The 22,072-nt window shown below is 41.2% G+C and overlaps 1 protein-coding gene across 4 annotated transcripts in view; it reads left to right on the top strand.

Annotated features, from left to right (window-relative positions):
• The first annotated feature begins 507 nt into the window (after positions 1-507).
• Positions 508-22,072, top strand: part of LOC118364270 (endoribonuclease ZC3H12A-like) — a 43,512-nt gene continuing 21,947 nt past the window's right edge. The window contains exons 1-7 of one of the 4 annotated variants that reach the window (XM_052489372.1): positions 508-945; positions 2,016-2,426; positions 3,897-4,352; positions 9,377-9,516; positions 12,156-12,390; positions 15,154-15,260; positions 15,552-19,661. In XM_052489372.1, the coding sequence (XP_052345332.1) occupies positions 3,982-4,352; positions 9,377-9,516; positions 12,156-12,390; positions 15,154-15,260; positions 15,552-16,660 (1,962 nt within the window). In that variant the 5' untranslated portion in view covers positions 508-945; positions 2,016-2,426; positions 3,897-3,981 and the 3' untranslated portion in view covers positions 16,661-19,661. The other 3 variants (XR_008087876.1, XM_035745672.2, XM_035745674.2) reach the window with 3 other exon arrangements.

Below are 22,072 nucleotides of genomic sequence, written 5' to 3'. Positions count from 1 at the left end.
ATAATGTCCTCATCCAGGCTAGATAGACTACATTAGCCTACAATGTCTCCCCTGTTCATAGGCCTCAATTAGATGGTTGCATTCAAGACAATATTGTTTTTATTGATCTCAGTTTGTCATTTTCAGCAAATCAGCCTACCCTGTCATTTTGTGGTATTAAAGATCAGGCTCACGTCTCCAGTTATGGCAAGTGAATTGTTGTAGAATTGCATGAAATGTGTTTATAAAACTCTACATTTTTCTCCTGTCCTGCTAAAGAATGTTCCTCTAGCTGAAAAAAATAGCTTCCCCCAAACTTGAAACCCACACCCACATTGACATACTCAAAAAACACACACAAACGATAGCTTTGGCATCAACCCAGCATGAGACAATGTAAAGGGTGACATCTAGTGGGAAAAACTGTTCTGTACCATAACGTATATCAATTATAGTTAACTAGAGCCTACACTCCACGAGGGCAGATACTTATCACTGTATAAAAAAAATTACGCTGTAGGTCAAGCCTATATCATCACTTGGGGGGTTGTAGCTGGTCCATTTAGAGGCCTTATTTCTTTCAATTATTATATTTTTTATTCTGCACCCTCAGCACCTATAGATATAACATTTCCATAATTTTGGTGAATTTATTTACAAATCAGACTTTACAGTGAGCATAAGGGCAGGGTTAGTTTCAGCTTCAGAAATTCAAGAATTGAATTAGACTTCTCGGCTAGGACTGAGAAAATGTAGCTCTACAGTAACGTAGGCTGTAATTTGAATGTAATTTGGGAGGACTTTAACAAGTTGGGGCCGTGGCCACACAGGAATAAAGGAAGGACACTTTTGAGCACGAGAGAGGGAGGTGCTGCGAAGTCAACCATAGCGTACATCAGAAATGCTAAATGTATGGTCAAGGTGAAAATGGAGCACCACGACGAGGGAAACTAGTTGAAAGTTAAGGTAAATTCTAAACGCCATTGTCAGTGTTGTGTATTTGTACAAAGCTAATGATTTACTATGTTATTTTCACTGAAACGTCATAAGACTCTGATTTACGTGTCACCTGTACTTGTATTCCACTGTCATGAGAAAAACACGGCGCCAGGCTCTCCTGTACAAACGAATATACTAATCCGTTGTCTGCCTCTGCATTGTCGGCCTTTGTAATGTAACGTAGTTTTTGTATATGCTATTTTATTATTTACATAGGTAAATAATTTTATATTGGTTCGGGATTCATCTAGTTATTTGCTTTCATGATTCGTCCAGGGTGCTTCGGGCTATAGTAATGTTGAATAACATTTGGGAAGTTTACAATAGGTTTACCAGTTTAATTGTGTAGTTTCTGTGATACATTGCAATAAAATAAAAACTGTTTGCAATTGCTGTAGACCTATGACACTTTAGCCTAATGTGAATACAAAGATATTAGGCCTGAAAAGTAATACACATGTAATGCAGTACAGTCAATATGTCAAGTTGTCAACTGAATTATTTGCATATTACTCTAACATAATACAGAATGTCGGCCAAACTACACTAAACAAAAATATAAAGTGTTGGTTTCATGAGCTGAAATTAAAGATCCCAGAAATGTTTTATATGCACTAAAAGCTTATTTCGCTCAAATTTTGTGGACACATTGTTTACTTCCCTGTTAGTGGGCGGCAGGTAGCCTAGCGGTTAAGAGTTGCTGGTTCAAATCCCTGAAACAACTAGGTGAAAAATTAGTCGACTTGAGCAGGGCGCTTAACCATAATATTGTATGTAAAAGTGTTAGTGAGCATTTCTCCTTTGTCAAGATAATCCATCCACCTGACAAGTGTGGCATATCAAGAAGCTGATTAAGCAGCACGAGCATGACACAGGTGCACCTTGTGCTGGGGACAATAAAAAGACACAAAAATGTGTAACACAATGCCATAGATGTCTCAAGTTTTGAGGCAGTGTGCAACTGGCATGCTGACAGCAGGAATGTCCATCAGAGCTGAATTGAATGTTAATTTCTCTCCTACAATGTCGCTTTACAGAATTTGGCAGTACTTCCAACCGGCCTCACAACCGCAAACCACGTGTAACCACACCAGCCAATGACCTCCATATCTGGATTCTTCACCTGTGGGATCGTCGTGAGACCAGCCAGCTGATGAAACTGGGTTTGCACAACCGTAGAATTTCTGCACAAACTGTCAGAAATCGTCTCAGGGAAGCTCATCTGCATGTTCGTCATCCTCAACAGGATTTTGACCTGACTGCAGTTCGGCATCGTAACCGACTTCAGTGGGCAAATGCTCACCTTCGATTGCCGCTGGCACGCTGGAGAAGTGTGCTCTTCATGGATGGATCCCAGTTTCAACTGTACCGGTAGATGGCAGACGTGTGGGCGATTTACTGATGTCAACGTTGTGAACAGAGTGCCCCATTGTGCCAGTGGAGTTATGGTATGGGCAGGCATAAGCTACAGACAACAAATACAATTGCATTTTATTGATGGCAATTTGAATGCACTGATATACAGTGATGAGATCCTGATGCCCATTGTCGTGCTATTCATCCGCCGCCATCACCTCATGTTGCAGCATGATAATGCACAGCCATGTTGCAAGGATCTGTACACAATTCCCGGAAGCTGAAATTGTCCCAGTTCTTCCATGGCCTGCATACTCACCAGACATGTCACCCATTGAACATGTTTGGAATGCTCTGGATCGACGCATACAACAGTGTGCTCCAGTTCCCGCCAATATCCAGCAACTTCGCACAGCCACTGAAGAGGAGTGGGACAACATTCCACAGGCCAAATCAACTGCCTGATCAACTCTATGCGAAGGAGATCTGTCGCGCGGCATGAGGCGAATGGTGGTCACACCAGATACTGACTGGTTTTCAGATTATCGCCCCTACCTTTTTTATGGGGGGGGGGGGGTATTTGTGACCAGCTGATGCATATCTATATTCCCAGTCTTGTGAAATCCATAGATTAGGGCCTAATTTATTTATTTAAATTGACTGATTTCCTTATGTGAACTGTAACTCAGTAAGATATTAGAAATTGACACAACATTTTTACAGTGCCGTGAAAAAGTATTTGCCCCATTTCTGATTTTCTCTATTTTTGATGCTGATGCAAAACATAATATTAGATAAAGGAAACCTGAGTTTACAAATATGGATACTTTTTTTTTAAATAACACAGTTATTTAACACCCAATTCCGTTGTGTGAATAAGTAACTGCCCCCTTACATTCAATAACTGGTTGTGCCACCTTTAGCTGCAATGACTGCAACCAAATGCTTCCTGTAGTTGTTGATCAGTCTCTCACATCGCTGTGGAGGAATTTTGTCCCACTCTTGCCTGCAGAACTGCTTTATCTCAGTGACATTTCTGGGTTTTCAAGCGTAAACTGCTCGTTTCAAGTCCAGCCACAACATCTCAATTGGGATTAGGTCTGGATTTTGACTAGGCCATTTCAAAACTTTAAGTTCATTGCTTTTTTAGCCATTTTCATGTAGACCTGATTGTGGATTTTGGATCATTGTCTTGCTGCATAACCCGGCTGCGCTTCAGCTTCAGCTCACAGACGGATGGCCTGACATTCTCTGATACCGAGCAGAATTCATTTATCCTTCTATTAAGGCAAGTCTTCCAGGTCTTCGGGCAGCAAAGCATCCCCAAACCATCACACTACCACCACCATGCTTGACCGTTGGTATGAGATTCTTACTGTGGAATGCAGTGTTTGGTTTTTGCCAGGCATAATGGGAGAACTGCTATCTATAAAGTTGACTCAGGTTTGCCGAAAAGCACCTGGATGATCATCAAAAATAATGTTCTTTTGACTATTTTTGTTCAGTATATTTGCATAACATTGTCTTCGAATTTAACTAAAGTCTCTCTCTGTTCAATCCAGGCAACCGTATCAACATGAAAAATAGGCCATAACCCTCCCAAGCTGAACAGCTGCACAGGAAAGCCCAGACTGACAGTAGTAGAAGATGGACCAGGCCTTTCCCAGTCTCCAGACCTCAGCCACTGAGCTCCAACTCAGGGTGGACTTCTTCAGAAAGTTGGGCTACTCCCCCATGGAGGTTCGGGCCGCCCTGCTGAAGCTAGGCCTGAGTACAGACACCAACTCTGTACTGGGGGAGTTGGTCCGTAGCGGAGCCAGCACTGGTACTTCTAACTCCACCATTCCTGAGAGTGTTGAAGATACTACTGGCCCCAAAAGCCACACAGGCTCCAGCATGGCCTCCTCTAGGACCCATGGCTCCCCAGGAGACAGACCAGTCTCATTACTGGAAGACAGGAGGGACACAGACAGTGGACTGAAACCTATCGTCATTGATGGCAGCAATGTGGCCATGAGGTGAGCGAGTCGAGAAGAGAGGAAGGGATTATTCTTGTTATGTTTGTAAGAGCTAGCATTCAATTGAAGTGTTTCAATGAGTTCAGCTGTGTGCATGCGCGCCTGTATGTCATGTTCATGACAGTAAGTAACCCCCTGTAAGGGTTAGATGTTATTGTGGTTGAGAAATTAGATGAACTGTATTATATTCTCCTCATGTGGTTGGTTGTACATCACAATGATAATGACAGCCAGCTATGCAAAAATACCTGTAAACTACAACAACTCATTATCAGCTGTTGAACTATGTCCCTGCAACACAAGAACCACGAGCTCTTCTCATACACCTTAATAATTTTGTCAGCTAGGTTTGAAGAGGTAGTATCCATGCCTGTGCATGCCTTTGCTAAGGTTAATGCTGCGCTATATGCAAATCTCCTACGCAAGTCTCTGCGTTGCACTGGCTCCCAGTGATAGCTATGTGTCAAGGCGGTGTTTATATTGTCAGGATAGAGTTCATATTGAACAGGCCAGACAACATTGTCACTCAGTTTTATTATGTCTTCTTAGTTCAAGTGTTTGCAATTACAACCATTTTTAACTGTCGTCTCCTAATTACATGGATGGAGCCAAGCCAACATTTTAGAAGTTCCATTAATTACAGTTTTATTACCTAGCTATTTGAGTATACAATGTTTGGACTCGATTCAATTCATAAACCAATAATGAAACACAATCCACGTGTATGTTCAAAGGAATGTCAGATTCAGAAGTGGCAGCAGGTAGCCTAACAGTTAAAACCATTGGGCCAGTAAACGATAGATTGCTGTTTCAAATCCCCAAGCCGACTCGGTGAAAAATCTGTTGATGTACCCTTGAGCAAGGCACTTGACCCTCATTTATTTGGATAAGAGTGTCTGCTAAATGACAACAAAAAAAATGTAGGGTGTCCAATCAAAAATATATTTTTTACCAATGGGTGAAATAATACGTTAATTGTGTAGACACTCCTATAAGAAGACCAATGGTCAAAACCCCATGTATCTATAATAATCCATTCAGTTTATTTCCCTTGTAGGATGGCCAAGATTAGGGTTGCTAAAAGAATGGAAGTCAGATAAAAAATATATATTTTGTTTTGAAAAAGGATTCAAAAATCTGGAAAATAGCATTGCGTCAGTTAGGCTGGATGATGTGCAAAAATTGAGGCAAACTGACCGGCTCAACTTTGAACTCATTTACATTTACATTTACATTTAAGTCATTTAGCAGACGCTCTTATCCAGAGCGACTTACAAATTGGTGCATTCACCTTATGACATCCAGTGGAACAGCCACTTTACAATAGTGCATCTAAATCTTTTAAGGGGGAGGGGGTGAGAAGGATTACTTTATCCTATCCTAGGTATTCCTTAAAGAGGTGGGGTTTCAGGTGTCTCCGGAAGGTGGTGATTGACTCCGCTGTCCTGGCGTCGTGGGGAGTTTGTTCCACCATTGGGGGCCAGAGCAGCGAACAGTTTTGACTGGGCTGAGCGGGAACTGTACTTCCTCAGTGGTAGGGAGGCGAGCAGGCCAGAGGTGGATGAACGCAGTGCCCTTGTTTGGGTGTAGGGCCTGATCAGAGCCTGGAGGTACTGAGGTGCCGTTCCCCTCACAGCTCCGTAGGCAAGCACCATGGTCTTGTAGCGGATGCGAGCTTCAACTGGAAGCCAGTGGAGAGAGCGGAGGAGCAGGGTGACGTGAGAGAACTTGGGAAGGTTGAACACCAGACGGGCTGCGGCGTTCTGGATGAGTTGTAGGGGTTTAATGGCACAGGCAGGGAGCCCAGCCAACAGCGAGTTGCAGTAATCCAGACGGGAGATGACAAGTGCCTGGATTAGGACCTGCGCCGCTTCCTGTGTGAGGCAGGGTCGTACTCTGCGGATGTTGTAGAGCATGAACCTACAGGAACGGGCCACCGCCTTGATGTTAGTTGAGAACGACAGGGTGTTGTCCAGGATCACGCCAAGGTTCTTAGCGCTCTGGGAGGAGGACACAATGGAGTTGTCAACCGTGATGGCGAGATCATGGAACGGGCAGTCCTTCCCGGGAGGAAGAGCAGCTCCGTCTTGCCGAGGTTCAGCTTGAGGTGGTGATCCGTCATCCACACTGATATGTCTGCCAGACATGCAGAGATGTGATTCGCCACCTGGTCATCAGAAGGGGAAAGGAGAAGATTAATTGTGTGTCGTCTGCATAGCAATGATAAGAGAGACCATGTGAGGTTATGACAGAGCCAAGTGACTTGGTGTATAGCGAGAATAGGAGAGGGCCTAGAACCGAGCCCTGGGGGACACCAGTGGTGAGAGCGCGTGGTGAGGAGACAGATTCTCGCCACGCCACCTGATAGGAGCGACCTGTCAGGTAGGACGCAATCCAAGCGTGGGCCGCGCCGGAGATGCCCAACTCGGAGAGGGTGGAGAGGAGGATCTGATGGTTCACAGTATCGAAGGCAGCCGATAGGTCTAGAAGGATGAGAGCAGAGGAGAGAGAGTTAGCTTTAGCAGTGCGGAGCGCCTCTGTGATACAGAGAAGAGCAGTCTCAGTTGAATGACTAGTCTTGAAACCTGACTGATTTGGATCAAGAAGGTCATTCTGAGAGAGATAGCGGGAGAGCTGGCCAAGGACGGCACGTTCAAGAGTTTTGGAGAGAAAAGAAAGAAGGGATACTGGTCTGTAGTTGTTGACATCGGAGGGATCGAGTGTATGTTTTTTCAGAAGGGGTGCAACTCTCGCTCTCTTGAAGATGGAAGGGACGTAGCCAGCGGTCAGGGATGAGTTGATGAGCGAGGTGAGGTAAGGGAGAAGGTCTCCGGAAATGGTCTGGAGAAGAGAGGAGGGGATAGGGTCAAGCGGCAGGTTGTTGGGCGGCCAGCCGTCACAAGACGCGAGATTTCATCTGGAGAGAGAGGGAGAAAGAGGTCAGAGCACAGGGTAGGGCAGTGTGAGCAGAACCAGCGGTGTCGTTTGACTTAGCAAACGAGGATCGGATGTCGTCGACCTTCTTTTCAAAATGGTTGACGAAGTCATCTGCAGAGAGGGAGGAGGGGGGAGGGGGAGGAGGATTCAGGAGGGAGGAGAAGGTGGCAAAGAGCTTCCTAGGGTTAGAGGCAGATGCTTGGAATTTAGAGTGGTAGAAAGTGGCTTTAGCAGCAGAGACAGAGGAGGAAAATGTAGAGAGGAGGGAGTGAAAGGATGCCAGGTCCGCAGGGAGGCGAGTTTTCCTCCATTTCCGCTCGGCTGCCCGGAGCCTTGTTCTCGTCATCTTTCTTCTCAAATCCGGAGGACATAAAACAGTAGAGGTAAGATGGATATCAATTTTGAGACATGACATGTTGTATTTTAGTTTACACTTTTCATATTAATGCGAAATTCCTATTACTTTTCGAAGATTTCACAACAATTTTCACAAAAAGTTTTGTGAAATGTCAACAGCACCGAGTGTAGGCCTACCGCAAGCTTTTTTATTTTCAAAGCCTTTTACATTTTAATTCCGCTCGTGTCATGCTAATTTTGCTTTTTGCGACCCACAGAAACAACTTTGCAGAAGAACACTACATTTAAAATCCAAAACAGTTGCAGCAAGGAGCGTCAACGCTCTGTCAAAAGAGCTCAGTGCTTATTATTGGATATATTAGGATACAAAATCGGACTTTTTGGATATAATGTTAAAGATATGTGAGAGAAAGACCCAACTGAATGATTTAGAACATGAGGAATCATATTTGTCTTGGTAAAATTAATTTTATAATATAAGGAATTGAAATTTCATCACCAAAGCTTGTTTTCACCCACACCCTACCATGTAATGTTTTCATGTTTTGCCAAAGTGTTTTTTTGTTTTATCTGTATTTTATATTTATTGTTCAAAGGTGTCTTTGCAAGTGTTATTTAGCGTTGTTATACACTACCGGGGTCACATAGAAATGGCCTTGTTTTTGAAAGAAAAGCACATTTTGTCCATTAGAATAACATCAAATTGATCAGAAATATAGTGTATACATTGTTAATGTTGTAAATGACTATTGTAGCGGGGAACGGCTATTTCTTTTTTTAATGGGTTATCTACATAGTCGTACAGAGGCCCATTATCAGAAACCATCACTCCTGTGTTCGAATTCCATGTTCCAATGGATCGCCAGCATCCCGGAGTCGCCTCTTCACTGTTGACGTTGAAACTGGTGTTTTGAGCCTGTAATCGAACCAACAAATGCTGATGCTCCAGATACTCAACTAGTCTAAAGAAGGCCAGTTTTATTGCTTCTTTAATCAGGACAGCAGTTTTCAGCTGTGCTAACAATCGCAAAATTGTTTTCTAATGATCAATTATCTTTTTTAAATTATGAACTTGGATTAGCTAACACAACGTGTCATTGGAACACAGGAGTGATGGTTGCTGATAACGGGCCTCTATATGCCTATGTAGATACCATTAAAAATCAACTGTGTCCAGCTACAATAGTCATTTACAACATTAACAATATCTACACTGTATTTCTGATCAATTTGATGTTATTTTAATGGACCAAAAAAAATTGCTTTTCTTTCAAAAACAAGGACATTTCTATGTGACCCCAAACTTTTGAACTGTAAATGTACGTAAAATAGGACCTTGATGCACAGTATAGCTGTCATTCTGTCATATGTTATTATCTTATAACAGCTACTTTACTTTAATGATGTCATGCTACTTTACTACTCAGAAAGAGTACTGTTTGAGCTACATACCTGTGTTCCTGTATTTTTTTTAATAACTATGCAAATCTTGTCATTCGCTTGCATTGCCACTGAAGTGAATGCATTGTAGACAGAGGAGAAATTATTTGGTCAGATTAACTTTGCTCTACCTTTTTAACAATGAAACAATCAGAGATCGACATAAAACTGCACTTTCACCTCTCTCCTTCCTTTTAAATCTGCCCTCTTCACTAGAAATGTTTGTTGATTCATAGAAAGTAGTGACATATTTACTTATCCCATTTCCTGCTCTCTTGTCTCCCTTCCAGTCATGGTAACAAGGAAGTGTTCTCCTGTAAGGGAATTGAGTTGGCAGTGATCTATTTCCTGGATAGAGGTCACTCAACCGTCATTGTGTTTGTGCCCTCCTGGCGCAAGGAGCAGCCCAGGCCTGATGTCCCCATCACAGGTGAGATTCACAAATACAGTGCATTCAGAAAGTATTAAAACCCCTTGACCTTTCCACATTACAGCCTTATTCTAAAATGTATTAAATACATTAAAATCCTCAATTTAGACACAATACCCTATTTTTTTTGCAAATGTATTAAAAAAATAAAATAAATAGAAATACCTTATTCACATAAGTATTCAGGCCCTTTACTATGAGACACGAAATTGAGCTCAGGTGCATCCTGGTTCCATTGATCAACCTTGAGATGTTTCTACAACTTGATTGGAGTCAAGTTGTGGTATAGCCCAAACTTGAACCCGATCAAACATCTCTGGAGAGACCTGAAAATAGCTGTGCAGCGACGCTCCCCATCCAACTTGACAGAGCTTGAGAGGATCTGCAGAGAAGAATAGGAGAAACTCTCGAAATACAAGTGTGCCAAGCGTGCCAAACAAAGAAATACAAAAAAACATAGAAAAAAGAACATAGAATGCCCACCCAAATCACACCCTGACCAAACCAAAATAGAGACATAAAAAGCTCTAAGGTCAGGGCATGACAACTTCAATAAAGTACTGAGTAAAGGGTCTGAATACTTATTTCAGAAATTATACATTTGCTTTTTCATTATGTTGTATTGTGTGTAGATTGATGAGGATAGATTTTTTTATTTTATTTATGCACTTTAGAAAAGGCTGTAACATGGAAAAAGTCAAGGGGCTTGAATACTTTCCGAATGCACTATAGTTCGAATGAGACTAGTCTCTGTTTCTGAATAGGAATACTTTAATACCAGGGGATTTTGAAAACACAAACTATGTTCATGTACAACAAGAAACAATGCTTTTACGGACAGTTTCCGGGATTGATCTCTCTCTTTTTAGTCCAGGATTAGGTTTGTCTATGGAAATTCATTTTGTGAGGTCAGCGATGCATAAAAATACTAGACACAGAAAATCAACACAATAGAATAAAATACAATACAGTATTCATTGTGACTATTTCTTTAAAATAATGCAATACATTCCCTTATCTCGTTTATATGCAGGGGTTTTGGTAAGTACACTCACTGCACCTACAGTATGTTTCCAGTCATATGATGTGTCTGTAATATGAGACTGAGGCAAAAGGCATTGGGGAAACTCCACCAGAGGGTAGTATTGGACAAATGCTGAAATCAAGAAATACTGCCTGACGTCATACTCTAGGCTTTCTGAAAAAATTATAAATAAATGTTCCCAATTGTCATTGCTTCAACCCACATCATGTTGTCGAACACAGCAGTGACTCTTGTCCATGTACCTGAAGGCTATCTGTTAGGTGTTTGTGTTAACCCAGCGTAACCACTAACAAAGCCAGTGTGCAGTAGATCGGACCACTATTTGTAGCTGACACATCATCACCTGGTGCCCACTGCTTACATGGTTCAGTGGCGTTGTCTGAGGTGGAGCAAGCAAGCCAAAAGTTAAATTTTCAGTCCCAGTAACCAGGAAGTCAAAATAACCGCAACAGTCAATCCTACCAGGGAATTGGGAAATCCCCACCAGGAAATGCAACTGTTTTTCTCACACACTCAGGTTACTGTCTGAAACGGAGTCTTTAACTGTGTCTAATCAAGCAGAGCGTTATGGTTTACATGTCAAGTGGTTGTTGTTACCTGAACAATCAAAGCATTTTTGACACAGACAGTTGACATTTGTGAGTGCATTTCAGGCTTTAGTCAATAGTAGTCTCTAAAAACCTCAAGGAAATTGTTCAATATGGAGCTCTGTCTCACACTTATTTAAGTCAGGGTCCATATTCAAGTGTATCATTAGGAGCGCTGGTCTAGGAAAAAATACATTACTTTTAGGTCATATTGAATAAGATTACATGGACAGGAGGGACCAGATCCACGATCACTACTCCTACTTTGAGACACTATATGAATATGGCCCCAGATCTTTCCAAAGTTGGCTTACTGAACATTGTTGCCTTTAGCTTGTCCATTTTGTTTATTTCAACCATTTCCATTGTCCGTTTTCACACTGTGCACACAGGTGCATTGATTTAACATTAATTTTGGATGTATTTGTCAATGCTTTAATTTAGTCTGCTGGGAGGTTTCCATGTTATGTGATATTTGGGTGGTGAAGTTTGAACAGCTTATGTAATAATTAAACTGTCATGTAATATTTGTTTTAAACGATTGATGGTTTTATGCTCGGTGTGTTTTGTCTCAGGGATCCACAGTTGATGGATTTGTGTTTTGCGTGTCCCCTGTTTGATTTGGCACACTATGCCATATTTGATTGAAGCAATGTTATGCGACCCTTTCTTATCATAGTGTCACCTGGCTTGTTCATCATGCAAAGGTATAGAATACGTTGTTTTGAAATATTAGTCATGTTAATGTGTACCAAGAAGATAAGGTAAGGCAGTGGAATAATTTGTGTCAAACAGAATTCCAATATGATGAAAGACCAAACATAAAGCGAACCATCTCTTCTTCTTACATCGCCAGCAACAGCTGTCCATGTAATCTTATTCATTATTATCTATACGGCAAAACTGATCCGAAATCAGCACTCCTACTCTGAGAAGCTTTATGAATAAAGGCACATGACTGGGACATAATAAAACACTTGGTGAAACATCTGTACGTTTATTTCCAGACCAACACATTCTAATGGAGCTAGAGAAGAAGAAGATAGTTGTCTTCACGCCCTCGAGACGTGTCGGTGGTAAACGGGTGGTCTGCTACGACGACCGTTTTATTGTGAAGCATGCCTACGAGTCGGACGGCGTGATCGTGTCTAACGACACCTATAGGGACCTCCAGGGAGAGCGTCCGGAGTGGAAGCGCTGTATCGAGGAAAGGCTGCTTATGTACTCTTTCGTCAATGACAAGTGAGTGCTGGATGTATTTATTTTTTAAATGGGGGGGGGGATGACAGTGACAGGCATGCATTAAGGGGAGATTGATGGAGAGAAGATACAATGGTGAAGAGGCCAGTGAGGCCGGAATTCAATCCCACGCAGGCAGGGGAATCATACATGTTGTATGGGGGGTTTCAGCAGGTAACATCTGTCATAAATACTGATTTTTGGACAGAAACGTGAGAAATGGAGAGATGTATTTAAACAGGTTTTTAACTCTCTGAAAAAAACATGTATTAATCATGCATTGATGTCAAGGGTAGATATGTAGAACAATTTGAGTCATGTACATAGTTCTCTTGTCACGTCCTGACCGTAGTTCCTTTTTTATGTCTCTATTTTAGTTTGGTCAGGGCGTGAGTTGGGGTGGGCATTCTATGTTTGTTCTGTGTGTTATATTCTATGTTTGTTCTATGTGTTTAGCCTGGTATGGTTCCCAATCAGAGGCAGCTGTCAATCGTTGTCTCTGATTGAGAACCATACTTAGGTAGCCTGTTCCCACCTGGTGTTTGTGGGTAGTTGTTTTCTGTGTCTGTGTTTTCACCATACAGAACTGTTTAGATTTTCATTTCTTTCCTGCACTTTGTTATTTTGTATTTTCTCGTGTTCTGATATAATAAATTATCATGGACACTTACAACGCTGCATTTGGGTCCGATCCTTCCTCCTCATCATCAGACAAAGAAGACTTTTGTTACATCTCTAGTCAGGATTCAGCCCAGAAATAGCGAGCAACGTGGTTCCGAAAAGCAGATTTGACCTTTCAGAGCAGATACTGTAGTAGTGTAATATACTGTAATGTCATGGTCACCAACTGGTTGATCTCCAAGGCATTCCTAGACGATTGCCAAACATTTCTGTAAAAAACTCAATGACAAAGCCTTGCGTTCCTATTTTTATATTATTCGTCTCGCGCTGTTGGCGGCAGGTGCACCCGATTCAGCTGCCCTGCATGCCAGGTAGGTGAAGTGTTCCATTTTTAAACCATTTCATGTGTCTGAAGGTACAAACTCTGCCTTCCCGGCGGGCCTGGAGAGTAAATCAAGTGCACTTTAGGCCTACCAATCGGATGGCTCAGAATACCATGTCTGTAGTAATGTGGCAAGCATAAAAGAAAGCTACAGCAAAGTTTATATTTAGATATTTAAGAACTTTTAAAACCATGACTCAACAAATACAGCGAAGAGCTGGGGTTTTTTATGAGCGTGTTCATGTTTAAGTTCTTACTCAGCACTGTCAACACTTAAAAATAAAAAAATATATATTCAACACTTTTATAAGCCATAAAATGCACATTCATACCACTTCCACTTGCGCTACAACCAGCACTGCAGCTGTAATGAATGAGTAGAAAGGTGTATCGATAGGCTTGCATGGTTATTATTAGCGGCTTGGGTATTTTTTAATATACAGGAATATTTCACTTTCTCCGTTGAAAGTGTCGTAGGAATATTGGTCCAATAATATTTCTCAGATACCAGAGCTTGTGAATTCAAAGTAGACTTTATTACAAAGTAAAAAGCCGAGCTGGTTCATGGATCAACTGTTTTTCCCAGCCTTAGCACACTCTTTTTATACAGTTTCATTCTTACATTACATACATAGAAAGGAGTGACTGTAAATTATGAACTCTTTTTGGCTTTGCGCCACAATTATTTCCAACCCTAAGTTCTTTCTTTGAGGCTGACTTTTTCCCGCCTCTACAAATCATTTAACACTCTACAAATCACTGAACCGATTATATTGGTGGCGCAACTATGACAGTTTGGTTAAAAGGTAATAGGGGCCCCTGCCAGGCTGCAGTCACAAGTAGATTATATCAGCACCCTCCAGGCTATAGTCATAAGTACATTCATTATATTGATTCTGACACTTCTTATACAGGCATGCTTCTAGATTACAATGTGTGTATTTATTTTGTATATTGCTTTTCTTATGCTATACAGGTGTGGTTACAGGTTCCTTTGAAGCTTTTAATGATTCTGTTTTATTACATTAATATTTCACAATAAATATGTTACTGAAAAATCACCATAAAAGGATTAACAATGTATTTGTCCAGAGGCAGAAATAATGTGGTGTGACTCGAGTTTTTCCATCAGCTGGAAGATGTGTCCCTTTTTGGTCAGCGTAGAAAATGGAAAGAGGCGTTAAGAGGCGAACCTTCAGTCTGCTGCTCGCTCCCTCCACTGAGACTGACCATCAGATGCAGGCACAATCAGCCCAGTAAAATAAATTATTATATAAATGTAGCTCACTCAGCTGTGCCTCACAGGTAATACAACATCTGGTCTATTACCGGTCTGATCGTATAGCCTACCTAAAATGTATAAAAATGGTGCGAAAAACAATACATTTGCCGGCCAATTTCAAGCAAAGCCAATATGCGGTGATAAGGTATTGGGCCTATAGCCTAATGCATAAACCTAATTGTTACACTACTGTTTTTAATAGGTTAATGTTGCATAGGCTGTTTTTTTTAAACAAATCTGTGGTAGATCTCCGCTTGCATTTTGACTCAAAGTGATCTTGACTCAGAAAAGGTTGGTGACCACTCCTGTATGGTTAGAGGATGATTCATGAGACATGTGTTAATGTAATTATTTTAGATATGAAAAGCAAACATTCCCTCTGCCTGCACCGTGTCTTATTCTTCTAATCGATTAGATTCGATCCTCTATCACTTCTCTGCCTGTATTGTTTTCTGATCAATATTACCCATTTCCGGCCCAGATTCATGCCCCCAGATGACCCGCTTGGTCGTCATGGTCCCAGTCTGGAGAACTTCCTGAGGAAGAAGCCTCTACTACCAGAACACAAGCGCCAACTCTGTCCTTATGGTAGGATCTCAACCATAGAGATATATGTGTGAGATACCATAGGGTTCTAATTATATTGTCTGAACACTGATGCTTAGTTTAAAACCTGTCTTGTTGAAGCAGAAGACAAACAAAGTACTAATCTAGGATCAGGTCTCCATTAGGCATAAATTATTTTATATCAGCACTTCTAATCTGAGACTCGTTGTGAAGAGTCAAGATACTTTCTCCTGTAGAATTGTATTATTTTAGATTTAGGTAGAAATACTGTAACTGTCATGTTTAGTAACTCATTTATGTTTTCTATTTCAGGTAAAAAGTGCACGTATGGCGTAAAGTGTAAGTTCTACCACCCTGAGCGCACTCGCCAATCTCACTGCTCATTGGCTGATGAGCTCAGGGAGAAGGCAAGGCTCTCCTCAGTAAAAGAGGACCGGAATCACACGACGTCACACCTGAGGGGCCCCCAGGCCGACCCGAGCCCCTTTCCCTCCTATTCTCTGGAGAATGACCTGGAGCACAGGCTGACGTTGGAGCATCGCGGTTCCCTGAGGGAGGGTCCCAATAGCCAGGTAACTGAGAACATGTTTCTGTCCTGGGATGGGCCACACTCCAGTAGGAACCAGCAGGCCCGCAGCCCCACAGCACTAGACCAAGGACAAATGGACTGGCCCAATATGCGCAGTATGTTCTCCCCCTACGCTACTACTGACCTCCCCTATGCCAGCATCTCCCATGAGTGCATGGACTCTGGTTTTGGCACCTATGAGAGCCAGTACTCAGATGTGTCCCAAGGCCACAGCAAGGCCTTCAGTCCCAGGCAGCAGAAGAAACAACAGGGTTCCAGGCATCCAGAGAGGCTGGCCCAGGACAGGCTCCAGCCCTGCAGGTGTTGTTTCCATTTGGCTCCCTTCACAGGTCCCCAGCAGCAGCACCACAGCAACCCACACCTCGAGTCCCAATCCCAGCCAAGTTATGACACCTACTCGCCTCCTCTGTTCCCACCCAACATGCACCACTACAGCCTCCCCTGCAACTTCCAGCAAGGCAGGGTAGGGGCACATAATTTCCACCCCCATCAGCACCCCCAGAAGTACTGGTCAGACCCCTTCCATGGCGGGGTCCCCCAGGCTAGTGCATCGTGTAGTCTCACCCCGAGCTCCCACCATCACCCCCCAACCCCGCATGGGGCCCCCCACTCATGCTCCTCTTACAGGAATCAGCAGGAACTCAACTCCTGGGCCCAGCCACCTCCACCTTCTGCCTTTGACACAGACAGAGAGGAGCTCCGTAAGAAACTGCAGGCCATCTTCAACCCCCACCAAGTAGATACGGTCATGGGGATGTTCCCTCACCTGATGGATGCCCAGAAGCTGGCTGCAGAGATCCTCAATTTCAAATCTGATGCGGGGGACTTCTGATGCCTCTAAGCATCTTGTCTACGGGATTCATTCAGGGTTGAGAAACTTGCACAACTCTAACTTCCACGTAAATCATCAATTGATTTCAATGGGATACTTGTGTGAAAATGTGCCTTGGGTAATTATTCTCTTGTTCTTTTCCTTTGTAATTTACTGTAACTGATTGAAAGAGCAATGTTTTTATTGTTGATGTTGTCCTTCCTTAGCAGTCATGTGCTTGCATAGCTTGTGTTAAATCCATGACAGGTTGTGTGTGAACAGTTTGGGAGAAGTGTAGAGAATTGGGATGAATCCCCTGTCGTGTTTAACTGGATTATTTGAAATGTATTGAAAGTTGTATACATTTATAACAGTGTAGTCAAATCTTGCCTCTAGACTCAATACTACGGCAAAAGTGAATCTAGAGTGTTTGACTGTTGATGCATATTGTATCATCATTTGGGATATACCGTATGTGATCTCTCATTTGTCTGAAATTCAGCTCTCGTGTAATAAGAAATAATTGTCTCAAATAATGTCCTTGTCTGAAATTACACCTTTTACTATTATGTTTTTTAATATTGTGGTTCTGGTGGCAATAATGTATTTCCTGTCTCATAGACCAATATATTCCTTATTCCATCTCTTTATGCAGTGTGGAATACAATGGTATACATTTTTTCCGTGTATAAAGCTACGCCCAAAGAACCCCAAATACTATACAGTATCCTTCTAAACAACAGAATAAGTTGAAGAAGCTGCCAAAGAAACTGAATTAATGTTGGAAAAGCACCTTGTCATTGACCCAAATATTGTAATTCTCCCATAGACCAGAATGTTCTCAGCGAGATAATGTACAAAATGTGTTATGTAATATGTACAGTATGTCCTGTGAAGGTCTCTTATATCACCAAAGACTGGGTAAATCCAATAGATCTTTTAAAGTAACTGTCCAGTGTTTCAAGGTTTCTATGAAATATGACCTATAATTAATTACAATACAGTTTGAGTGATTTTAGTTTTCCTTCCAAAATGTTTTTAAGTATGTTAAAAAGCAGCTTTTCTGTGTTGGAATGGTGTGGGTGTACCCCAACAACAGAATGGTGTGGGCGTATACCGGTATAAAAAAATATTCATGCGAATAGACTGCTGATTGGCCAGCTCAAGCTCAATGACGATGACCTCATCCTCTATGTTGAAATAGCAAGCATTTTTTAAACTGTCTGTTTGAGTTTAAGGTTGTTGTTTTTTTGGTGTTTTCTCCAGTTCATGCTTTGACCACATATGAGTCAACAACATTTATTTGCGTGTGAGTTAACTTAACTTCTTATGGCTGGGGGCAGTATTGAGTAGCTTAGATGAATAAGGTGCCCAGAGTAAACTGCCTGCTACTCAGTCCCAGTTGCTAATATATACTTATTATTCGTAAGTTTCTAAAACTGTTTGAATGATGTCAGTGAGTATAACAGAACTCATATGGCAGGCAAACACCTGAGAAAAAAATCCAACCAGGAAATGGGAATTATGATGTTGGTCGTTTTTCAACTTATTCCCTATTGAAGATACAGTGGGATAGCATGTTGCACTTCCTAAGGCTTCCACTAGATGTCGCACTTCGTGACTTTGGATTTGTTTACAAAACGCGCTAACAAAAGTAGCTATTTGGACATGAATGATGGACATAATCGAACAAAACAAACATTTATTGTGGAATTGGGATTCCTGGGAGTGCATTCTGATGAAGATCATCAAAGGTAAGTTAATATTTATGTTATTTCTGACTTCTGTTGACTGCACAATATGGCGGATATCTTTTTGGCTTGTTTGGTCTCTGAGCGCCGTACTCAGATTATTACATGGTTTGCTTTTTCCGTAAAGCTTTTTTGAAATCTGACACAGCGGTTGCATTAAGGAGAAGTGTATCTAAAGTTCCATGCATAACACTTGTATTTTCATCAACATGTATTATGAGAATTTCTGTAAATTGATGTGGCTCTCTGCAAAATCACCAGATCTTTTTGGAACTACTGAACATAATGTGCCAATGTATACTGAGATTTTTTTATATAAATATGAACTTTATCGAACAAACCATACATGTATTGTGTAACTTGAATTCCTATGAGTGTCATCTGATGAAGATCATCAAAGGTTAGTTATTAATTCTATCTCTGTTTCTGATTTTTGTGACTCCTCTCTTTGGCTGAAAAATGGCTGTGACCTAACATAATCGTTTGTGGTGCTTTCGCCATCAAGCCTATTTGAAATCGGACACTGTGGTGGGATTAACAAGAAGTGTATCTTTAAAATGGTGTGAAATACTTCTATGTTTGAGGAATTTTAATTTTGGGATTTCTGTTGATATGACACTGGCTGTTGTCGTATCGATCCTGTTAGCGGGATCTCAGCCCTATTCATTAACAGAATATAAACTTTTTAAAAGTGAGATTGTCACTGGACAATTACTTCAATGTTTCTATGATAGTTGTCTGTCTTCGCTGTATGCTGATAGACAACACTTTGTAGCTTCTTTTTTAAGTGCCTAAACATGGAAAATGTATAATTCAAATATCATGGACATTTAGAGTAGAGTTCTTGGTCTAAACAAATTGCTAAACTTTTTTATTTTAAACCCATTTTGGTAACTTTATTTAACAGCACGGTAAGTACTAGCTAGATATTTAAAGTTAGAATGTTGTTATTATTATGCTATCATATAGTATTACCAGCTTCATATCAGGTTAATGCAGTTATAACCTCATGGTACTCAAAATAATTGGCAGGGAACACTAGGCATTTTATTTCTCAGCCATTTTTATGTATTTTTAGAGTAGACTACTTTGTTTCTTCTGACTACAAATAGCTACTATACCAAATAGTACAATTTGTTGCCAAGTATTTACCAGTACCTAGTACTTACCCGACTGTAATAAAGGGTTACTCACTCATGTTATGAATTTATATATCACTTAAACACTGAGTTTTGAATGTCGGGGAATCATATTACACTAAAATTAAAGGTTTGAAATATACCTGTGTCTGTATTTTCTAATGTCATGTCTCTGTATTTTGTCTCAAGCTACTGTACTATGATATGGCACTTTCATTGTTTTAGTGCCTCAGAGTCATATGCTCCATGATGATCTGATGATTGACCATAGCTCAGGGCTCTCCAACCCTGTTCCTGGAGAGCCACAGTCATGTAGGTTTCAGCGAGATGAAATTCTTGCCACAAAGTCGACAGAAACCACATACCAATTTTGTTAGTGACAACTTTCCCAGATTATTCCATTGTTGCTAGACAACACTAGCTAATACCTGTCTAGCAGCTAGCCACGGCACGTTTGTTAGCTTGCTTGCTCTTTGAGGTTGTTTCCATCCAAAATATTAACAAGGTGAGACTATCTTAACTCCTCCCCCACATTTACTGGATTGGTTGAACAGTGCAAAATAGAACGTCTCCCAACAGTTTTTTTTCTCTCGTCATGACCCGAATGTGGGGTGTCCCACTCAGGCGTTTATTTTACACCTGCTACGATAGCATATTTAAATGTTATTTAGCTAACCTATGTAGATACTTTAGACATGTTGTGATGGCATATTAGAAGAACATTCTGTCCCTGTCATTCTGTAAATGGGCCCACAGTGTAACAAAGAATCTTAATTTAATTGAATGTCATACAGTTAACTTAAAGTGTAAATCCACAAAAAAAAATATTAGCCATGTTCATTATGGTGCTGAACAGGAGGTTAAAATGTGGGGTGAGACCTAGATTCAATCAGATCAAGCATTAACCGGCAACAGCCGACATCCGCATGCATAGCTGACATTTTGGAGACATCAGAGGTGTAACTGCATTGGAGCTGTCAAATCAGTGAGCAGCTGCTCTTGGTCATTGTCAGGAAGCCACACATGCTCCACTCGCGTTAGAAGTTCAGAATGAGAAAGTGGAGGCTAAATAGAAATCCTCATTATTTAGTTTAATGATTTTCTATCACCGTAATTGAGGCGTAGATTACATATCACATTCCAGTGTTCGAACTTGTAAACAAGGCTGCATGGGATTTCTCTTAATGCGACTCAGTGCAACCAATGGCAATGTCCGCTTTAGGTATAATGCCAGAAGCCGCTTGTGGATTTTACAGCTCTAACACAGTTCCACCTTTGACACCGCCAAAACAACCCCTATGCAGATCTGATTGAATAGAGCCTTAAGTGTCCTTTTGAAGGGGCAGTCAGCAGTTGAAACAATAACAAAGCATGCTCCCAGCCCCTGTTTCGATAAAAAGCTGAGCAATGGGGCTGGAGAAATATAACCCCACTCAAATTCAGAGAAAAAGCTATGGATGCAAGGTCTGACCATCCATGATATCAAAATGATAGCTTCAACCATGTTTTGAGGCTATATAGTGTTTGTTTACATTGACTTCGTTTACAAACATTAGAATAAAATAATACTTTTATTTTTGGTTCTGATGGGGTACTACAGTTGAACTGATGAGGCATTAATACATTATATTATTCAAGAATCAATGGGTGTATATATCATTCATTTATAAATTCAAAAATGGATGTAGCAAGATTGGGCCTTTTAAGGCTTAGACTCAAGCCAGATTTGATGAAGCTAGTTATTGAATATGCCAAGCTAACAAATATCATGCTCAGCCTCCTTATTGAATATGCCAAGCTAACATGTATCATGATCAGCCTCCTCACTCTATCCCATAGACACACCCTATATTCCTTGAAAATCCAGCATAGGTTTTCAAATCTGACCTTTGTGCGACTGACTCACATTGCAAGCTTTATCAAAACACACAAGCTGAATTCCAGACAGTTCTCTCTGTTTTTAGCCGGTATCATGCAGCCTCAGATCTTGTGGGTGCAGACCCAACTCCCAAGACCTATGAGTTTCCCTTTGCACTGTATTTTAAGGAATTCTATTGCAGGTACTTGAAAACCTCCCACTAATATTCCCCTGTCAGATCTGTACAGGTATGTGCCTGTAGTGCATTTTCATGGCATATTCTGAGTTCACCGATTTATAGAGATACCAAGATGGGGGGCAGCCTTGCCCTAAGTGACACAAGGCTACTTGCCCTGAGACATGACTGTAGACCTTACTGAAGTCAGCCATGTCTCAGGGCAATGGGCTGCTTCATTGTCAAGACTGTGAAGGCTTTGTAGAAACAAACAATTATTTCTGACTGTACAGTTGAAGTCGGAAGTTTACATACAGAGTCATTCAAATTATAGTTTTGGCAAGTCGGTTAGGACATCTACTTTGTGCATGACACAACAATTGTTTACAGACAGATTATTTCCCTTATAGTCTGACCCACTGGAATTGTATCACAATTCCAGTGGGTCAGAAGTTTACATACACTAAGTTGACTGTGCCTTTAAACAGCTTGTAAAATTCCAGAAAATGT

The sequence above is a fragment of the Oncorhynchus keta genome, chromosome 31, assembly GCF_023373465.1.
Source record: "Oncorhynchus keta strain PuntledgeMale-10-30-2019 chromosome 31, Oket_V2, whole genome shotgun sequence".
In the NCBI taxonomy this organism is placed as follows: domain Eukaryota; kingdom Metazoa; phylum Chordata; class Actinopteri; order Salmoniformes; family Salmonidae; genus Oncorhynchus; species Oncorhynchus keta.
This window is presented reverse-complemented; position numbering and strand designations above follow the sequence as displayed.